Source organism: Peromyscus eremicus, chromosome 9 (assembly GCF_949786415.1).
Source record: "Peromyscus eremicus chromosome 9, PerEre_H2_v1, whole genome shotgun sequence".
NCBI lineage: Eukaryota > Metazoa > Chordata > Mammalia > Rodentia > Cricetidae > Peromyscus > Peromyscus eremicus.
This window is the reverse complement of record NC_081425.1, coordinates 3,126,929-3,148,990: the sequence shown is the minus strand read 5'-3', so window position 1 is coordinate 3,148,990 and position 22,062 is coordinate 3,126,929. Positions and strand designations below refer to the sequence as shown.

The following is a 22,062-nucleotide window of genomic DNA, read 5'->3' as shown; positions in this document are numbered from 1 at the left end:
ATGATCAAAATTAAGAAGTAAACATCCCAAAGTATTGTTTTTTTATCCTCAAAACCATTTAAATCACAACTTTTTGTTTCTTTTTGTTGTTGTTGTTTGAGACAGGGTCTCATGTAAGCCAGGCTGCTCTCAAACCCCCTAGGTAGCCAAGAAAGACTTCAAACTCTGGGACTTCTTCCCTCCACCTCCCAAGTGCTAGGACTTCCAGTGTATGCTACCATAAATGGGCTTAACTTACAACCTTTGATGCTCAGCTTCAAACAGGTGAGATAAAAAGGAAATTAGTCTTTTGAAGATTTATATGCAGTTCAGCAAATGAGAAATGCTATGAGCTACATATGCAAAAAGAATCTGAAGGAAGAGATGGGCATTGGGATCAGACCTCAGAGTCTGAAATGCACCCATGAGGCTAGCAGCTTGATGAGAGCTATCCAACAATAAACATCTGTGCACTGTGTTACAGACTTGCAACAAGATATTGTTGTCAAACAAAAAGAATTACTTACTTCAAAATGAGGGTGGAAAAAAATACATCTAGCTTTGCTTTCAACTATGTCAGAAAATTCAGCTAAAAAAGTAACTCCTAGGTCTCTCAACCTCACATAAATGAAACTTGAGCTTGGAAATCTGACACAGGAAGCCAATAAACTCATTAATGAATCACTCTGATACTTATTTACAGTTAATCAGCATGCTTTGATATATACTTTAATATACTCTGTTATTTACACTGGCAGCTTGGGGGGGAAGGTGCTGGCAGGGGATCCACCAGCTGATTGGCTGTTGGCTGAAGATACTTTTTCAGGGACTGTGAAGTCATGCTACAGTCTTGAACTAGGGCTCAGACACATGCCCAACATTTGCAGTCTGAGGTCCTGCCCTATGGCTTATGGATTTCCAAAAATTAAACATGCCAAGATCTAAGTAAAATTCCATGTTCTGGCAGTTTTCAAAAGCTAGCAACGCTCATCTGGCTTCATCAGCTGTAGCAGTGCTTCCTTTACTTTAGGTACCTGGCATCCAGTTTGTCCCAGTCCCCAGCATCCCCACCTGCGGCATTTCCCATCTCTCCTGCCACGCCCACACTTCTAACTTGGTGTGCTAATTTTCACTTCTGACAAGGACAGAGTCATAATTACCAGAGCACTGGACAAATTAGGTGAAAACACTATTCTCAAATAAGGGTAGAGTCAATGTGGCTACGATCCCCAGCAGAAGAAGGATAAATGAACCCACTGACTTTAGCATCTGGCTAAGAGACTCAAATAGGGTCTTTGTCATCTTGCCAAAATAAAGCTACTGACCAAACCTCATGAAGACAGGCAGACAGAACATAGAGGAAGTCTCTAGAATGAGATACAGGTGAAAGACACCAGGTGGACAAATCCCACACCTGTTATGTCTAGTTTCTATCTGCATACCTACCTCAACAAAAAAGTCTGCCAATTAGTAAATAAAATTCAAGACAGAGCAACCTAGATTTCAGAAAAAGAAAGACGAGATCAGGGGCCAGTGAGATCTCAACAGGAAAAGGCACTTGCCTCACAAATGTGGCAACCTGAACTTGATCCGGAGGACCCATCTAGTGGTGGAAGGAGAGAACCGACTGCATGAGGTTGTTCATGAGGTTGTTCTCCAACGTCCATATGTGTGCTGTGGGATTCACCACCACCTGAACCCCCTCACAACAATAAATATTTTTTAAATTATAAAGAGATGATCACAAAAAAACAGAAAGTAAGAACTACAGCATATGTCCCTAAACACAATGGTGATGAGAAGATGCTGTAATGCCTTTGATGTTTTGAGGTCAAAAAACTTCTTGAGATTTCTAAAAAATGAGCCAAGTACAATTAGAATAAAAGGTATGTGCAGATAGAGTAAATAAAAATATATCATTTTATATAAAGTTTCTTAGGCAGCTACTAGACTCTAATAACTAGAGGGTGTCTCCTCCAAAATAAAAATTTTAAAAATCACAATAAAAAGGAGGAAAATGGGCCGGAGAAACGGGTCACTTGGTAGAGTGCTCTCCCAGCATGTCCGAGGCCAGGGCTCCATCCCCAGGGTGCACAGGCGTACAAGGTGGTGCATGCCTGCCATTGCAGCACTTGGGAGGCAGAGGGAGGAGGATCAGAAGGTCCACTCACCCTCCACTTGTCTTGAGGCCAGCCTAGACTACATGAGACCCTGTCTCAGAAAGGAGCAGAGAATGCGACATGCGGGGAAGGTGAAGAGAAAGGGTGTCTATGACAGCAGCTCTGCAGGGTGGGAAAGTCACGGTCTAGAACGGGGCAGAAAGGCGACGGCTCTAACATTCTACCTCCCTGTTCAGGGGATCCAGGACTGAGGTGCAGGGGTGCAGGGGTGCAGGGGTGAAGCCCTTCTAGCAGTGCATTTCAGCTCTTCTCTATTCAATGAGGTGAGCGTATTCACCAGAAGATGGAGATGCAATTGGATTTTAGGTAAGAATGTAAATACCCAAACAAAAAGACCTATGGTCAAACCCAAGAGCTATGTCAGCTACGTCCCTGACTTCTCCAGGCTAATGTCGCTTTGAGGGAGGCTTCTCTGGTGATGCTGTATCCATTTACTATCTAGTTGACAGGGGGAGTGTTAATTGGTCACAGAGCCCCTCTGTCTGAGGGCCTCAGAAGGAACGCATTCACATTCTTCATTCTGTAATTCCTCAGGCAGATTCTGAAGAATCAGGGTATTTGTGTTTCACACACTGTGAATTGTGAAATGGAACAAGTCTCCATGTTAGAAAGCGAACATCCCAGTTCCCTGGGTTTTACTACGCGGCCCAGGCTGGCCTTGAACTGAAGATCCCCCTCTGCCTCATTCTCTGTCATCATGCCCAAGTTTTAAACACAAAACCTCACACACTACAGGACTCCTGCCTACTTCAGCATCCTGCCATCTTCAAAATGATGAAAAATAAGCTTTGTTTTCAGGTTAGGTATTATGTTTCTACCCTAATTACAGCCATGTTTGGAAGCATTTCCCTGAATCTGCTCATTCTTGCATAGTATCACTGCAGACCAGAAACCTTAATAAAAATTCTTTTCATACTCACCTGAATCACACCCATGCAGGAATCTAGGAATATGGATCCTTTGGGTTCCTTGGAGATCTTTTCATCTTTATAAAAATTTAGATTATAGGATCCATCACCGAGTTGAATCAGGTGGAAAAACCGCCTCTTAAATGACTGAAAACAAAACAAAACAAACACAGACAGTTCTTTCTAAATGGACAGTGGGAACTGATAAGCCACTAGAACTCTTGAAGAATTCTGTAACCCCAGTGGGAGTCTAGCCAATGCTGCTGGTAACAGGACTGGCTGCAGGAAGATCCCCCACCATGGTTCATGGTCTTCCTGCCTATCTGTCTTAAGAAGGTGTCACCATCATCCATGGGTCACTGTTTCTCACCCACAGAGCTTGAGATTTTACGTAATCACCCAAAGGTAGGGGAAAGAGTTCCACCTTTGAGACAGAGATGCTCTCAACCCCCCGAGTTCCTCACTCATACAACAGGGATGTCTTTTGAGCTTCAAGATTCTGGTAGTCAGCACTCCCCTGGGTTACTTTCATCTCTGTGTTCACCTCACCTTCTTCTCACTGTTTCTTTTCTCCTTAAGATTCACTCTGGCCTCTCCTGCATAATTTCTTAAACTACTTTTACTTTATTTTTTTTAATTTTTTGTAACTATGTGTCTGTGTCTGTGTGGGGGTATGCATATAGAAGTGCTGGTACCTGTGGAGGCCAGAGGTGTGGGATGCCCCTGGAGCTGGAGTTACAAGCAGTTGTGAGCTGCCTGGTAGGGGTAGTGGGACTTGAACTCAGGTCCTTTAGAAGGAAAGCATCTTAGGAGCCTGACAATATCCCTTTTGTGGGGAAAAACAGCACGCCTGTTTATCTTGTGCAGTATGCTGAAGAGCCAGAGTAGCAAGGTTTTATGTGAGGAGAAGCAGGGTGACGCCCTCTTACCCTCATGGTCACGCTGATGGCACTGTTCATGTTGCCTTTGTACAGCCAGCCATGTTTGGTGAGCCCACCCTTCTGAGACCCCAGGGAAGCAGCATCCTAGGAGGGGAGGAAAATGCCACAACGTCAGTCCACTGCTTTATGTAGATTATTTTCTGTGAGTTTCACCAATGGGAAAATCATTCCATCTGTCCACTACTACTCTACTGGGACACCTATGCCCCTAAGTCACACTAGAGTCCATTTGCAGTGAAAGAGAAATGAGCCTAAACTTCCAGATAACCTGTTCTTTTAAGGTCAGGTTAGTTCTAGCCAAATTTTTACTTTTGGGAATTTAATGAGCCGCAGAAACCACATACCACTCAGTTGTACTGCCTCACCCGGTTTCATAAAAAAAAGTTTCAAACTACACTCCTCCGTGCTTAGAGGACAAAAGAACATTCTTGAAATGCTTCCCAGAGGCTTGGTTCAGGGAAAGGTGAATAAAGAAAAGGAAATACAAGGCAATGCAGGAAGGCGATGTAAAATGACGGGGTGAGGGGAAGGGAGGCCAGAGGAGGCAGGAGCTAGAATAAAAGTGTCTTCAAGCTCAGACCTACCCAGCGAGATCTGGGTGTGAGCTGGTGGGCACTGAGCTGAAGCCTGTCCCAGCTGCAGCCAGCACATACAGCCACGGACAGCTATAAATGTGGCCCAACACAAAACGTTAAGCTACTTAACACTTTTTGACATTTTTTTTTCTGTAACTTGGCTGCACAGCGTGTGGACTATACAGTGACAACATCAGCTTTCAGTGACAGAGGCTGGACATGCCTAGGAGAGAGTGTAAACAGACAGAGGCAACGTTGCCTACAAATGGCCTCGGGTTTGGTTACAAAGCTGACAGCCATGGGAAGGCCTGGCTCCAGCTTTGTTTCCAATCATTCAATATCAGTATTTGTGGTTTTCGCATTGTTATTATTGGAACTGAGGAATCATTTACCCGCCAAGGGTTTCCTAAGCACTGGGCACCTCTGCATGTGCACCTTCCGTTGGTCCTCCCAGTCCTATAATCAGCATCCTTAAAAAAGACTGTGTGGCCCTGGCTGGCCTAGAACTCATTATGTAGACCAGGCTGGCCTTAACTCACAGAGATCCACCTGCCTCTGCCCAGGGAGTGGTGGGATTAAAGGTGTTTACCGTGAGCCACATTAACTTTCTGAGAATTATTTCTAAAACAAGTTGCTCCATGAATATTAACTTCTAAAGATGGTTAATGCTGTACTCAGTGTACAGCTAAGGAAAGGGGGAAGGAGTCTAAACTCACGATGGGGATTCCCTTTCTGAGCAGACAAGTATAAGGCCCCACACTCTTTCTACACTTCTCTAAGTACCTCTTTTCTCCAAGAGTTAGGGAGCTTATTAACGTCAGCCTGCGCTAAAACCGTCACTGGAGAGATAACCATTTTACTTCCATGGGCTGCCAGGGGAAGAGACCCTGTTGAAAAACTGTCTAAATTCAAGGTCTAAGTCATCGTGGTATCTTTTAACAGTGTGGCCAGATCTGATCCAAATCTTTGCAAATGATCTCAGAACAAAACGCAAGTCAGAGAACATGAGGTACTGAGCAGTCAAGATACAGTAGGAACCTTAAGACAACCCAAAAATATATTTTAAAAAAATTCTTCCTTTGCTTCACTAAACATCCCAGTTCCTGTTTGGGTTAAAGGTCGGCACTTCTCCCGAAGCCTGCACAATCAGAGACTCAAGTGAGGAGAGAGGCAGGAGAGAGCAGGAACCCCACCTCATCTTTGTCGGCCTCCTCATCAACTTCATAGACGTGAACTGGAAGTTTATCCAACTTGGCCAGTTTGCTTGAAAAACAAGAAAGAAAACTTGCTTTGTAATTGCATAATCAATAGAGTCTATGTCTCCATCCATCAGAAGAGCCAGCCTGTAACAAGCCCAACAGTGGCCCCTAAGGTAAAGAATAACGCAGTCTATGCCCTTGCTTTTCAATGAGACAAGGGACCCCAGTCGAAGGTCCGCACAGCACCGTAGACCTGTAGAACTGGAGAAATGGAGACACAGCTTGCTAGCGCTAGGAGGCCTATTAAATGGAAGAAAGTGGATTGTGTACTAATTAGAAGACTTGGTGGGGAAAATTTAATATAAAATATGACTGAGAAAAGAATTAGGGGTCACAGAATTTTAAGTGATTAACGATGGAGGGTGATGAAATAATTAGTGATGGACAGTACTGACGACCACAGCAGCAGTAGCTGCAATTACATGAATAGCTATGTGCTAGGCATGCTGGGTACTTTACACACGCCCTCTCACTTACTCATTTAAGCTGGTGGGAGCCCTTGTCCAACTACTAATCAGGAGGAAACTGAGGCTTATAGAGAGCAAAGCGAACCCAGACAAAACCCAGAGTCTGTGATCCTAATTACAATGCTCCATTCAGTTAGAAATTCTTATTAATGCTCAATGGCAAAATCAACCAACAGTTAAAATCTACCCCATAGTAAACAAAGAATACATGTAGTCAGTTATCTTTCAACATGGGCATAGTCTGAGCAAGACACCCAAGGAAGGTAGATTTATTGGATTAAATAGGAATCATTCCCAAATCCCCAAGTGAGAATTGGGCAACTACAGAGCTAAGGAGCCCATCCATGTGGAGAAAATAACATTGGCAGGGAGTTCTGATGTTTAAAAAGAGGTGATCAGGAAGTTGGCTGAACACTCTAAGGAGTTGCTGAGCCACACACATAGGAAAAACAAACAGCGAGGTCCAGGGAGAAAAGTACAAAGGGCCCAAGATCTCGCAGACGCAACAAACCAAAGAATGCATTAATTTGGGTTCACCAAGATTTTCAGTAGTGATAGTGACCCTGAAAACAGCCTGTCTCCATTTGCTCTGTTTCCAGCACCAATCACACTTCCCTTCGCAGCTGTGTCTGGAACGTGTTGTTTTCTAACAGCCCTCTCCACCTGCTTCCCTTGATGACAAACCTATCTGAACACAATTGCTTTTGGTATGCTCTCAGTTAAAGTTTCAAAGCAGGTAAGGAATTGACCTGGAAAAACATTGTATCAGAGTTACTTTCTCAGAACAGTATTTATTTACTATAGATAGTTTCTTTTCCAAAATATTCTTTTGAAGAAACATACAGACACAGACACCTAAGGTGGAGGGGTGGGGGAGAGAAAGAGGGGGGAGGAAGGGAGAGAGAGAGAGAGAGAGAGAGAGGACTATTCTCATGAATTAAGATGGAACCAACCTAGGTGTCTGTCAACAGAGGAAAGGATACATAAGATGAAATTGTTTTCAGTCCTAAAAAAATGAATGCAACTGGAAATAGTCATATTGCGGAAATTACGCCCATCTCAGAAACACAAATACATGCTTTCTCCCATATGTGGTGCCTAAATTTTATATAGATACATAAAAACCACGGAGGCATAGATGACATAAAAGAATGTGCTTGAGGAGGTAAGGGTCAGACAGGAATGGGGAAAGTGGTGGACAGCAGAGAATATGCTCAAAGCACAGTGTATGCGTGTATGAAAATGTGATTATGATCCCTGGATCGTGTGTGTGGACGTATGTCAATAAAAAGGAAGACGTGAACATGAGAAGGTGGAAGGAGCGTGTGAAAACTGAACAGTGGGAGGTAAAGTTGGATTAAAGATGATCAGAGTATTATATACATGGATGAAATGTCATGATGAAACTCATTACTTCATACAATTAATAAATGCTAACAAAAAGTGGTCAGTCCAATAAACATAAAACCATACTGCAGAATATTTCAATATAGTGGCCTTATCTTTATACACCTTAGTGAAAACCTTCTGGTCTCCAAACAGAATTTCAGAGCAGGATTAAGTCACCTATATGTTCTCATGCTGTCTACCCCATCAGGGTATGACAGCCAGCCTCACAATCGTCTGTACCTTCACAATCACTCTGACTACGCAGATGAAGCCACACACCTTCCTGAGCACACAAGCCTGAAGACCACGTGTCCTCATGTGTCCATCTGACAAGGGACTCACCTCGGAAGCTGTCGAAAGTCTCCTGAGTAATCTTCATATTTATAGGTCACAAGATGCCAGTCAGAGTTGTAGGTTTTGATGCACTGTTCGGGATTTAGACAAACCAGAGAAACAAAGTCAGGTGACTTTCTGGGGAGTCAGACCCTAGAGACATACCAAAGTTCTGCCATCAATCATGGGCTGTCAAAATTCTACCTGCAGAGTCTCCCACGAGGTGTAAGACTTTGAACCAGTGAAACATGACCCTTGGGAAAAATGCTGTTTCAAGTTATCAATATTAATGATCTGACAGCAGCTTTTATATGGTGACATTGAAATAGCAATTACTATTCCTGGCTTATAATCATTTGTTTTTATAAAAAAAAATAGTTATGGTGCTATAGCGGTTTGAAGGAGAATTGCCCCCCAGAGGCTCATATATTTAAATGTTTGGTCCCTAGTCGGTGAAACTGCTTGTAAAAGATTAGGAGGTGTGGTTTTGTTAGAGTGTAGCCTTGTTGGGGGAGGTGTATCACTGGAGGGTATAGAATTTTGAGATTTCAAAAGCCTGCACCATTCCCAAAGCCTCTCACTCGGGCTCATGCTTGTGAATCGAGATGGGAGTTCTCAGTTACTGCCTCCACACCATGCCTGCCTACCATTCTCCCCGCCACAAGGGTCATGGACTCTCCTTCTGAACTATATGACCCCAATAAACTCTTCTATAAGCTACCTTGGTCGAGCAATGGAAAAATTACTAAGACAGCTGCATTTATTTATTTGTCTGTGGGGAATGCGCTCATGTAGAGGCTGGAGGACTCTAGCAGGCCTGGACTTGGCAAATATGGTGCAGGCCGGCCTTGCCCATCCCCATCCCCCTTCCTTATAAACCACAGATTATGTCCCTAAAGCTAGCCATCAAGGTCTGTTCCTCATTTGGACGTTTTCTTACGCCAGACTAATTCCTCAGGCTGACTACCGAAGTCCAGCAATCAAAAGCCCCTTTGGCTCACCTAATTAACATGTGTTGTGGAATAATCTTTTTGTATACTGTGAAGATGTGTCACTCTGATTGGTTTGACAAAAAGCTGAACAGCCAATAGCTAGGCAGGCTTTGCTGGGCAGAGAGGACACTGGGAAGAAGAAGACAGAGATGCCAGGAGACACAGAGTAAGCAGTTTGGGCACTATGGAGATGAGGTAATAAAACTGTGAGGCAGAAAGTAAATTAATAGAAGTGGGCTAATTTAAGTTATAAGAGCTAGTTAGAAACAAGCCTAAGCTATCGGCTGAGCTTTTATAATTTATAATAAGTATCTATGTTTTTTTTTGTGAGCTGGCGGCCCAAAGAAAAACCCATTTACAAACATGTCCAATCAAAGCATACCATGGCATCCTAGCCCACTCTAACAGAGACCTCTCCTTTTTCTCTTCTTAAAAATTACACCTACAGGGGCTGGAGAGATGGCTCAGAGGTTAAGAGCACTGACTGCTCTTCTAGAGGTCCTGAGTTCAATTCCCAGCAACCACATGGTGGCTCACAACCATCTATATTGAGATCTGGTGCCCTCTTCTGGCCTGCAGTCATACATGCTGTATACATAATAAATAAATAAATCTTTAAAAAAAAAATTACACCTACAAGGTCATTTGCTGCTGTTTTCTAAGTCAGAAAGCAGCTACTTTAATTTTTTTTCCCTACTTAATAAAGGATCTCTCTGTGAAAACAGGTGTTTGGGTGTGGTTTGTGCCTAATCCAGGTTTGGGAGGGAGTCTCCGCGGTATGTGGGTCCTTTCAGAGGCAGAGGACAACTTGCCAGAGTCAATGCTCTCCCTCCACCATATGGGTCTGGAGGGTCAAACTCAGGCCAGCATGCTTAGCAGCAGGTGCCTGTACCCGCTGACCATTAGCACATGGTTTGGGAAGAGGCCATATGTCTTAGGTGCATGAGCCTCAAGACCCTTTCATGTTTACTAATAGAACTAGAGCTGTTAGTACTGTCACTTAAATCTGTCCTTGGTTTTTCTTCACATTCCTAAGTGATAGAGTAAGGTTATGAGGAGGAAAGATGTAGACTCCAACTCACATGGCATCATGGTCTTTTTACCTGTGTGTGTGTGTGTGTGTGTGTGTGTGTGTGTGTGTGTGTGTGTACTGTATGGGGCACTCACTCCACTGCTAAGCTTCTTTTAATGACACTAGTGTTCACACACTACATCAGAACTTCCTCACTACATGACTACAAGGAGGGGCATGGTGTCCTTCATCGCCCGTCTGGCATGTCGGCACCCATCTGAGGGCTGTGTAGTCTTAAGATGAACAAGGCTACATCAGTCAGATCTTCACATATGAATGAGTGGAATTTGGTAGCTGAAGGTCCAGCTTGTTAACGTCAGCTTAGGTCATGTGAAATTCTAGATAGTTAGCTCTTGACTTGACATACACAAAACTGAGTACAGAAAAAGAGCATGTGAAAAGACGTATTTGTGCTATTTTGGGGGTGGGGGGTAAAACTGTCTGTGCCTAACGCTTTAGAACCAAGTCCCTATTCTTGTCCCAGCTCATTTACACCCATTGTTTGGTCTGTGTCACAGCCTCCACCCGAGCAGCCACCAACTCACAACAGTAAAAACAGTGGGTGCTGCTTTTTAATTTCTATTTTTCTATGCCAGGCTTCACAGTAAGCAACTTTGCTTGAAAAGATACGAAGGGAAGGGAGTGTGGGTGTTCTAGATTACTCTTTGGAGGTAGAATAAACAGGAGAGAAAGGCCAAGGGCAGAGTCAGCCAGGGGAGGTGAGCAACTTCTCTCCATTTGACCACGCAATAGTAAACATTTTCAAATGTTATTTTATTCTAACAAATACTTTTTCACCATTTCCAGCAAAACTTTCACACCTGGACATCAGATAACCACATTCAAAATTAGATTCCAAAGCCACAGAATATGGTTTGAAAAGTCACACATAGTTATGGGTTTTCCTACAGCTGCCTGTGGTCTGCCGGCCCCGTGGAGGCAGGCCTGACTCTGTAGTATTCTACTATTCTCTTCATCTGGCCATGATGGTCTCTCAAGAACTGTAGCAAAAGTTGCACCACCAACTTTCTAAGCAGACGTTAAACCATCCTGAGGTACAGCGTATGTACAGCAAACTAAGAGCAAGGGGGGAGGCCAAGGCAGAGAGTGCAAATGTTCTTATGAGTGGAGTATTTGAATACCCATGTGTTTACAACTTTAACCAAAATGGGGAAATATAACGCCTACATATTTAAACTTGTAAGGAACTAGGTAGTAAAGACTCAGTGGTAAAGGAACTAGCCACCAAGCCTGATGACCTGAGTTCAACCCTCCGAAGCCCACGGTGGAAGAAGAGAAATGAACTCTTGCAAGATGCATTCAGACCTCCATGTATGCATTGTGGTACGCATGTACATGTGTACACACATACACACACACACACACACACACACACACACACACACACACACTAAGCAAATGTAAAATCAAAGGAACTGCAGAAAGCATCAGGCATTCTAAACTACCTAAAGATTCACTCAACAAGTGCCGGTGCCTATCTAATTGTAGGCACTGGCTAAATCCCAAGGCAGAGGCACCAAGCAAAGCACGCGCCACCCTGTGTGACTCCAGAAAGTCTTGACATAACAGATTCCCTCAGGGGTCTAATAAGAAAACCATGTCCAAATAGGTAGGCATGTGACCCAACGTTAGCTCACCTTTCAGACGTGAGAACCTCAACAAGAATGTGAAGTCAGAGTGACAGGCATATGAAGGTATTTGTTTTGTTTGTTTGTTTGTTTTGTTGTTGTTGTTTACAAGTTCACTGTCCTCTAGACTAGAGGGTGGAGAGCAGATGGAAAAGACATAACACAGTTAAGTCACATGGGCTCCAGCAGCTCAGGATGGATCAGGGATTGTTTAGCCTGAAGTGATTCAAATACTTAACTGAGGGGCTGGAGAGATGGCCCAGTGGCTAAGAGCACTGGGTATTCATACAGAGGACGCAGGTTCAATTCCCAGCACCTACACAGTGGCTCACGACCATCTGTAACTCCAGGTCCAGGGGACCTGATGCCCTCTCTGGTCTCTGCTGGCACTGCAGACACATGACACACACGCACACAGATGACACACGCGTGTGTGTGTGCGCGCACATACAAACATTCATACTCATAAAATAACTTGGGCTGGAGACATGGCTCAGGAGTTAAGAACACTTGTTGCTCTTGCAGAGGATTTGGGTTCAGTTCCTAGCACCTGCATCGATTTACAACCATTCATAACTCCAGTTCCAGGGATTCCAACACCCTTCTGTGACTTCCATGGGCACCAACATGAACGTGGTACACATGTATACATGCAGGTAAAACAATCAAAAGAAATAATTTTAAAAGAACAGACAAATCTTTAAAAAATGTAACTGAGGGTTTACCCCCACCATAAAAAACAAACAAACAAAAACAAAACAAAACTTTTTTAAAGAGTTGGGAGGACTGAGTGATAATTTCTCCACATGCTCTAAGGCAGAAGTCAGCAAACGTTCTGGGAAGTCCAGACAGTCCTAACACCATGAGCTTTCAGGGTCACCTTATCTCAAGTCAGTTGTATTATGACTACAGCCCAACAAGTAAACAGATGGGCAAGGCCATGGATTAATAAAACCTTAGTCACGAAAATGTCTGCAGGGCAGGTTTTGTCTGAAGTCACATTTTTGCCAAAGCCTGCCTTTAAAGAATTGTTCATATCTCTATAAACATACCTAGTGTGTGTATGGAAGTCTGTGTAAACATACCTAGTGTGTGTATGGAAGCCTGTGTAAACATACCCTGTGTGTGTGTGTGTGTGTGTGTGTGTGTGTGTGTGTGTGTGTGTGTGCGTATGGAAGTCTGTGTAAACATACCTAGCGTGTGTATGGAAGTCTGTGTAAACATACCTAGTGTGTGTATGGAAGCCTGTGTAAACATACCTAGTGTGTGTATGGAAGCCTGTGTAAACATACCTAGTGTATGTATGGAAGTCTGTGTAAACATACCTAGTGTGTGTATGGAAGCCTGTGTAAACATACCTAGTGTATGTATGGAAGTCTGTGTAAACATACCTAGTGTGTGTATGGAAGCCTGTGTAAACATACCTAGTGTATGTATGGAAGTCTGTGTAAACATACCTAGTGTATGTATGGAAGTCTGTGTAAACATACCTAGTGTGTGTATGGAAGTCTGTGTAAACATACCTAGTGTGTGTATGGAAGTCTGTGTAAACATACCTTGTAAACATACCCAGTGTGTGTGAAATTAAAGGTGCTAATGTGGTGGAGAAGGAAATGAAGCAGGACATAACCTTTAGGAAGTGACAGAACACTGCTTTAAACATTTTATACGCAGACTTTTTATTTTTAAATCTCTAGTAAAACAAAATTGTTATTTAACTGGTCTTCACTTTAAAAAGCACACCTTATTTGCAGTTTTACTAATGGCAATGTATCTCATCTAAATATCATCTAAAAATTGGGCCAACTCATTTTTAAATATAGTGTGTGTGTGTGTGTGTGTGTGTGTGTGTGTGTGTGTGAGAGAGAGAGAGAGAGAGAGAGAGAGAGAGAGAGAGAGAGAGAGAGAGAGAGAGAGAGAGCACAGGTGTGAAAATCAGAGGACACCCTGTAGAGTTGGTTTTCTCCTTTTACGTGTGGGGTCCTGGGGATCAAACTGGTGTTGCCAGGCACCCTTACCTACTGGGTCATCTTGCTGGGCCCCCAAACTCATTTCTAAAGGAAGAGGCATTTCACGAAACAAAATTCCAGAAACTAATTAGTTTCTTCTACCTAAAAACAGCTGGAGGAATAAGCAAACACACAGGGAGCCAAAGCCATGCTTCTGGTTGGTGACGGTTTCTCTTTGTTCAGGTTATTATTTGTGTGTTCAAACAAGAAAGACTGTGATTATATCTCACATAGGTCAGAGATAGTCAGGTGTGCCTATAATCACCTGGTTCTAGTCCTTAACCTAACCTGCAAATACAAACATACCAGGAAGCAAAAGAACCCAAAATGTATTTCTGAATTGACCATTACAAACTGTACTGATGACAGGGTTCCATTTACCAGTTACCCTTTAGCCTATGTCCCCAAGAAAAACTCTGTAGAAATAGGTATTTGGGAATTACAAATGAGCTCTGCAAACATTTCCGTCCATTCTACACACCCGAAACTTTCTATTTTAATTCTGTCATATAAATGTCATTACCTCTTTGACAGCATTCAGAAGAAGAAGATTTAGTGAAAAGGTAGGGGTGGAGGGAAACGTCTTTATAATGCACATGACGCAGAGAACATGAAAACCTACCTCAGTGACAAATAAGCTCTGTGCCTCCTCCTCTGCGTTCGAGGGGACCGTGGACCGTACATACCGCCCCTGCCGCCTCAGGACAGCCGTCTGTGAAGAGAACACAGGAGGAGCTGGTGAAGACTGACGGCCAGGCTCACTGCAGCTGAGGGCCTGCAATAGGACCAAAGCCCATGAAATACCTCCACTTTCCCCCAGCGGGTGAGGACAGCTGCCTCCTCAGGTCACTCACGACAGATCCAGTGACATTTTGAAGTTCCAATGCCCAGACGAGGTAGCAGGGCAGGCTAATTGATCACTAATTATTACATGAATCTACAGACCAAGAAAGCTACTTCTTGCCTCTGAAGATTAGAGCTATTTTTGATGCAGGAGATTTCAGTCTTACAATTTTTTTTTTTTGTATTTTATTAGCACAGACTTAAACATTTGTTGCTCAAATTCCAAAAGGTCTTTTAATAAAAAACCTGGAGTCTGATATTGAGGTAAATGATGAAAGATTGGAGAGACAAAGGAACAAGTCACAACCATCACCTCTTACCTCACCAACTCCTCAGCCTGAAAAAGCCTTCTAGCCAAAATGGGTTCCTTAGCTGAAAAGTTTTTAGTTCCTGTCTCCTCACGTCTTATAATACTTTTCTCTGCCCACCACATCACTTCCTGTCTCAACCTCTCTAGTGCTGGGATTAAAGGTGTGTTTGCTTCCCAGTACTGGCATTAAAGGTGTGTACCACCACTGCCAGGCTCTGTTTCCAGTGTGGCCTTGAACTCACAGAGATCCAGATGGATCTCTGCCTCCCAAGTGCTAGAATTAAAGGTGTATGCCACCACTGCCTGGCCTCTATGTTTAATCCAGTGGCTTGTTCTGTTCTCTGATCTTCAGGCAAATTTTATTAGGATCCACAGACAATGACTAAAAATAATGGATATCACTATGCCATAGTGAAATGCCACGGAGGTATGTATACACCACTACTGTGATTGTGTTCAATCTCCGTATGTATACACCACACACTGTGATTGTGTTCAATCTCCGTAGGTATACACCACACACTGTGATTTGTGTTCAATCTCCGTAGGTATACACCACACACTGTGATTGTGTTCAATCTCCGTATGTATACACCACACACTGTGATTGTGTTCAATCTCCGTATGTATACACCACACACAGTGATTGTGTTCAATCTCCGTATGTATACACCACACACTGTGATTGTGTTCAATCTCCGTATGTATACACCACACACTGATTGTGTTCAATCTCCGTATGTATACACCACACACTGTGATTTGTGTTCAATCTCCGTAGGTATACACCACACACTGTGATTTGTGTTCAATCTCCGTAGGTATACACCACACACTGTGATTTGTGTTCAATCTCCGTATGTATACACCACACACTGATTGTGTTCAATCTCCGTATGTATACACCACACACTGATTGTGTTCAATCTCCGTATGCATACACCACACACTGTGATTGTGTTCAATCTCCGTATGTATACACCACACACTGTGATTTGTGTTCAATCTCCGTATGTATACACCACACACTGTGATTGTGTTCAATCTCCATAGGTATACACCACACACTGTGATTTGTGTTCAATCTCCGTAGGTATACACCACACACTGTGATTGTGTTCAATCTCCGTATGTATACACCACACACTGTGATTTGTGTTCAATCTCCGTATGTATACACCACACACTGGGATTTGTGTTCAATCTCCGTAGGTATACACCACACACTGGGATTTGTGTTCAATCTCCGTATGTATACACCACACACTGTGATTGTGTTCAATCTCCGTAGGTATACACCACACACTGTGATTTGTGTTCAATCTCCGTAGGTATACACCACACACTGTGATTGTGTTCAGACACGCCCATTACCCTTCTCTTGTCCTTGCTCCAGCCTCTCTTTCTTCCCAGACTCTTTAAAAAGCAAACAACAACAAAACACCTCTAGATTCTAGATATGATAGAAAAGGTGTGACATTTGCTTCCTGTGTCCGCCTTGCTTCTCTTGCTGCCACAGCTCCATTTCTGTGAAAACAACCCACTTTTGCTCTTTATGATTGAATAATACTCCACTGTGAATCCGACCACACTTCCTTACAGCCCCAGGCTGATCGGTAGGTTGGCTATGGTGAGCGGTGCTGCAGCCAACAGATTTAAGGTATTCCAACCTCAGTTACTCTATGTATAAGCCCCAGGAATGGGACAGCTAGATCCTGTGGGTAGTTCTAGTTTTAGATTTTTGAGGAACCTCCATTCTGACTTCCACAGTGGCTGTTCTAATTCACAGTCCCACCAGCACATAGGTCCATTTCTCTTTCAGATCCTCACCACCCTTTGTTGCTCACTTTCTTTTTAGATTTACTTTATTCTATGTGCATGAATGTCTTGCCTATGTGTATGTATGTGCACCATATGCATGCCTGGTGCCCTTAGAGGTCAAAAGAAGGCATCAGATTCCCTGAAGCTGAAGTTACAGATGGTTGTGAGCCAGCACATGGGTGCTGGGAACTGAACCCCAGTCCTATACAAGAGCAGCAAATGCTCTTAACCACTAAGCCACCTCTCCTGCCCCCACTTTCTGTTTTCTTAATGGTAGCCACTCTTACTGGGGTAAGATGGAATCTCAACCTAATTTCTAGTTGTTTCTGCCTGATAAATACCTTAAAGATTTTCACATATTTATTGGCCATTTATACTTCTTCATCTGAGAACTCCTGAATTCATTGGTCTATTTATTAATTGACTTATTTTGTGTGTTTAATTGTATTTCAGTTCTTTAATATGGATGCTAATCTTGAACAATGAAATGAACGAGTACCTACCAAAGACTTTCTCCACCCTGTGGGGTGGCTCGTTGCTCTGTTCACTGTTTCTTTGCTGGGTAGAAAGAAGCTCTGGAGCTTCTTGCAATCCCACCTGTCAACTGCTGCTACCTGATGGTCTATCAGAGTCAGCTTCAGATTTCCAGGCCTTCCCTGGGATGTATTCTCTAGCTGCTCCGCTTTGCTTACATTACACCAATCTTGGAGCGCCGTCTTAAAGCCCGTGTTTAGATGGTGGCTTCCTTACTATATAAAGGGGATGGGTGCATCTCTTGTCCTCCACCCAAGTTCTATGAAGGTGAATTATTTGTCTACTCTGCCCCTGGGGAAGTTTTAAGACCCTGGGTCTTGGTTTCTTAGTGAATATTTCAAACAAATGTTGATTTGTACTGTAAAACTGTTTTCAAGGTATGCTAGAGAGATACATGATCATAAACATGGGAAAGAGGTGTAAACTGTTCAAAAAGCCTTCACACAACATCGTGTCTTCCCAGACTGCCAAAAATCTTACAAGCCAGCCATGACTACAATAGAGAAAACTGACCATCAAAGTCTGTGCATCTCACACAAGGGCACCTTCTGTGTCCTCAGACACTGTTATTTCCTTAGCTTGATTTACCGGCTCCTTCCACATTTTTTAAAATCTAACTATACATGTGAGACCTTCACCAACTGGATCACCTGAAGAAAAAGAACCATGATCAGGTCGCTTCAAGCCCACTTCACATTAGAGCACCAGAAAGAAAGAAAATTTGTTACAAAAATTTTCCAGTAGAATTATGAACTCAGGAACCTGTCATTATGAGGCATTATTCCTTAACACCTGCCTTGGGTGAGAAAAATAATTGTCAATAGCTCTTCTAGATTGTTAGGATAAAAGGCTGTTATGCTCTCATTTGAAAAAGAAAACAACTTTAAATCAACAGAAAGACATTTAAGTCAGGCTTGGTTATTCTCATCTATAATTTCAGCATCTGGAAGGCTAAGTCAGGAGATTGCTATGTGTTCAAGACCAGACACATACCAGAACATGGTCTGGGGTAGGGGGAAATATATAGAGACAGAGAGACAGACGGGGGTGGGAGTGGGGGGAGACAGAGACAGAGAGGCTGAGACTTGATTCAAATTTAGGTTTACACATCAGTCATTTGTGATCAGTTCCTAACTGATTTTGACCAATCACTTTCTGCCACTAGAAATCACTATCTTCACCCACTAGAGACTTCATTTAAAAAAATGTTAGCTGTGCTTCTTTAGCACTCATCTGGCTTAAGTGTCACATTTGAGTTCTTGAACTACATTCCATCAGATCCATTTTAGATGCTCTCTAAGGAAGGCTCCAGGTGGCCCGACCCTTCACCCTTCCTCACTGTAGGGATGCTGCTCTCATACCAAAAGGTGGAGGCTACTTCCTCTTCCTCTGAATACAGGCTGGTTTGGACTACCAAAACCAAGTAGGAAAGTCATCGTGTGCATTCCAAAGGTACCCTCTAGGAAAGTTACTTCCTTCCTCTTTCCAAGCTGAGCCAAGCGCCATACAAAGAATCCCCCTGTCTCTGCAGCTGCCAAACCTCATCTTTGTGCCATGGACATTGGTTAATGTAGAAACCCACAATTGGTAAAAGTGTGAAGAACACACATCTGTGAGGTGCTCAGCCACAAATGGGACATCTGCATTACCCCCTCCCCCCAAAAAAGATTCAAGAATCATAATGGATGAAGGAGTAGAAAGACTGTAAGTGCCAGAGAATGGGTAGGACTGACTGAAACGAAAGTATATTCTGGGCATGACAGGATCACTGCATTCATGAACACATAGTCAACACAAGACAGTCAACATTCTAGCATGGTGGGAGGATGGGCTCATAGCCCCACAGCTGAAGAGCCATTGACGGTTGATTGCTGCTGGAGGCAGTGGGCTAATCAGTTTTCTTTAGGGATAAAGGTCCTGGAAGATGGATCATGCTCCAGTGAACGGTCCCATGTCCGCGAAGACACAGGAAGCACAAAGGGGACTCAGGGGGTCATATGGGCATGAAGTTGGGGTGGGGTGGGGATGAAGGTGGGAAGACTTGGGGGGGAGGGGTGAATATGGTCAAAATGCATTGTTTGCATTATGAAAGTCTCAAAGGGCTGGTGAAAATATATTTCTAAAAATTCTACTATTTTGAGACTACTAGGAAAAACATAAGACGGCCATTGAGAAAGACCATATTATACAATTCCACTCCCCCAAGGCAGACACATCACAGGAGTAAAGAGGCCATTTTAGACACGACCTCCCTAGATAACTAGAGCAGAACCAGTCTACTGTGGGGTGTCTTTCTATACACTGTGAATATGTGTTGCTCTGATTGGTTGATAAATAAAGCTGTTTGGCCTATGGCAAGGCAGCTTAGAGGCAGGCAGAAAATCCAGGAGAGAAACAGGAAAAGAAAGGCAGAGGTAGAAGAGATGCCATCCCACCATCCAGGGAGCAGCATGTAATGGCACACAGGTAAAGCTAAGGAACATGTGATAACATATAGATTAATAGAAATGGGCTGAGTTTAGTTATAAGAGCTAGCTAGCAAGAAAATTGAGCTATAGGTCATGGCCATGCAGTTTGTACTTAATATAAGCCTCTATGTGTTTACTTGTCCAAGCGGCTGCAGGAAGGGCGGCACACAGGAAAACTTTCAACTACACCAGTCAGCTGGCCCTTGACCAGAATTCAGAACTGTGAGACATAATCAATACAGTTAAGTTACTAGACTTCTGGGTGGTTTGTTACTCAACAGACAGATGACACAGTTGTAAGAGAGCAGAAGCAGCTGAGTGGCACAGTGCTGAAGAATGCTGCACCCGCAGGACAGAGCACTCCTCAGAGACATTCTGCTGCAACCTGGTTTCTATTATCACCTTCTATTCAGTCAGTGCCCTAAAGAGGTCATGCACATAAAATGGATAAAAAGTGAGTATCAGCCAGATCCCAAATACAACTTGTAGTGTCCTCCCTTCATGAAAAATATTCTACCAATCATTTAAGGGCTCAGCATAAATATTTACCTATGTATCCAACCTTGTTATATGTGTTAAGACATTTAATAACACATATCTGCCACTCATTAAGCAATACAGTCTGATGAAGAAGAAAATAAGTTCTCATAGCATAACTAGTACTCCATCTAGAAGGACATTCAGAGAAGAGCATTACATTCCAGGATGACATGAAAGAAAAGAGCAGAGGGTCCAAATCCCACAAAACAGAACATCAAACAAAGGCGTATCAGACTTTACGCTGAAATAGTAAAGGATGAGTTCAAGTTGTATTCAGAACAAATGAGAGAGACACCTAAAGATAAAACCAAAACACAACAAATGAGATCAGCTGTGCTTTAAAACACAGGGATGGATTGGGAATGGAGCTCAGTTGGTAGGGTGCTTACCTCACATGTACAAAGCCTTGGGTTTGCTCCAGCACTGACTAAAGCCTGGTGGCACATGCCTATAACCCCAGCACTTGGAAGGTGGAGGTGGGGAAAACCAAAGGTTCAGGGTCATCCTCAGAAGCATAACAAGTTCCAGACCAGCCTGGGATACATGAGGTCAGGATGATAGATAGATAGATAGATAGATAGATAGATAGATAGATAGATAGATAGGGCCTAGAACTAAGCATAGTTGCTATGTCAAAAACTGCCTTTGAACTCCAATTGACTTTCAATTAAACACTAAAACCCTACCACTTTAATCAATCGGGGGTAAAATCAGGTCACAGAAAGAATAGGACTTGCATAATAGGAGACTTTTCCTATCACTACTTAAAAACCAAGGTTGGAATCCATCAGGTTAGATTCCCTGGGGGTCTAGTGGACTTGTCACAAATGGAGCAGCTGCCATTAATGCCACAGCTACCATCCTCATTGCCTTCATTCTAAGTCCAGTCTCTACAATCCATTTGTCTGGACAATCCACTTGTTTATAACATACTTCCCATTTTGATTTTCTTACTGGGAAAAGATGCAAAGCAAACAAATGGCCAGCTTGACTTTTTTATTGAAATCCCAACATACTTTAATAAAACAGTATTTTGCTTTTCTTGTGGAGTCAGCAAATGCATGTCAGTTCCCTTGAGTCTGAACAACTCTGGTCATATTGATCAAATATCTGGTCTACGAACCTGAAAAGCTGATATTTGACCCTATATTTCAGTAATCTTAAAACAATGTCCAAGACCTGTTTTAACAGCTGGTTCCATTATCTAGCACTCTCCTGCAGGCACATGCCTTTTCCTCTATTAGATTTTGAGTTCCTTTAAGGCCAAGAGGCATCTCCCTCTTACTTGTATCTCTGAGATAAATACTTGATAAATGTTTCAGGAATGAATGAATAAAACAGTCAATGGGGATAGAAAAAGGGAACCGCCAATCACCATCCATTACTTGCATATAAGGCTTTCCTATTAAGACAAAAGCTCTCTGATCCATTACAGAAATTGACAAGGGATGTCTATAGCACAAGCAAATGTCCTATTTTAACCTCTCTATAGATTTTTGTGTATTAAAAGTCACATCCAGACCATAGTCTTCTCTATGCCAAACCAATTAACATTAAATTTCTATAGTTTTATTTATCAGGTTTATAAAAAGTTCAAATCAGTCTCCTAAGAGTCACACTCAGTGAGTACCAGAGCCCTTCTAAACAATGAGCTAAGTTTCCTTCTCATACTGTAGTTCTTTTTGGGGTTGTGTGGACAGGCTTTTACCATATAGCACAGGCTGACCCTTAGCCCATGACCTTCCGGCTTCAGCCTGAGTGCTGCTGAGACCAAAAGTGTGTGCAACCATGCT

At 43.0% G+C, this 22,062-nt stretch overlaps 1 protein-coding gene across 6 annotated transcripts in view; it reads right to left on the bottom strand.

Annotated features, from left to right (window-relative positions):
- Dock9 (dedicator of cytokinesis 9) overlaps positions 1-22,062 on the bottom strand; it is a 264,437-nt gene that overhangs the window by 116,052 nt on the left and 126,323 nt on the right. For all 6 annotated transcript variants that reach the window (XM_059273181.1, XM_059273185.1, XM_059273183.1 and 3 more), the window contains exons 3-7: positions 14,376-14,465; positions 8,041-8,123; positions 5,777-5,846; positions 3,997-4,092; positions 3,080-3,214 (exon numbers count right to left, since the gene is read on the bottom strand). In XM_059273181.1, coding sequence (XP_059129164.1) covers positions 3,080-3,214; positions 3,997-4,092; positions 5,777-5,846; positions 8,041-8,123; positions 14,376-14,465 — 474 coding nt within the window. The remainder of the gene's footprint in view (positions 1-3,079; positions 3,215-3,996; positions 4,093-5,776; positions 5,847-8,040; positions 8,124-14,375; positions 14,466-22,062) is intronic.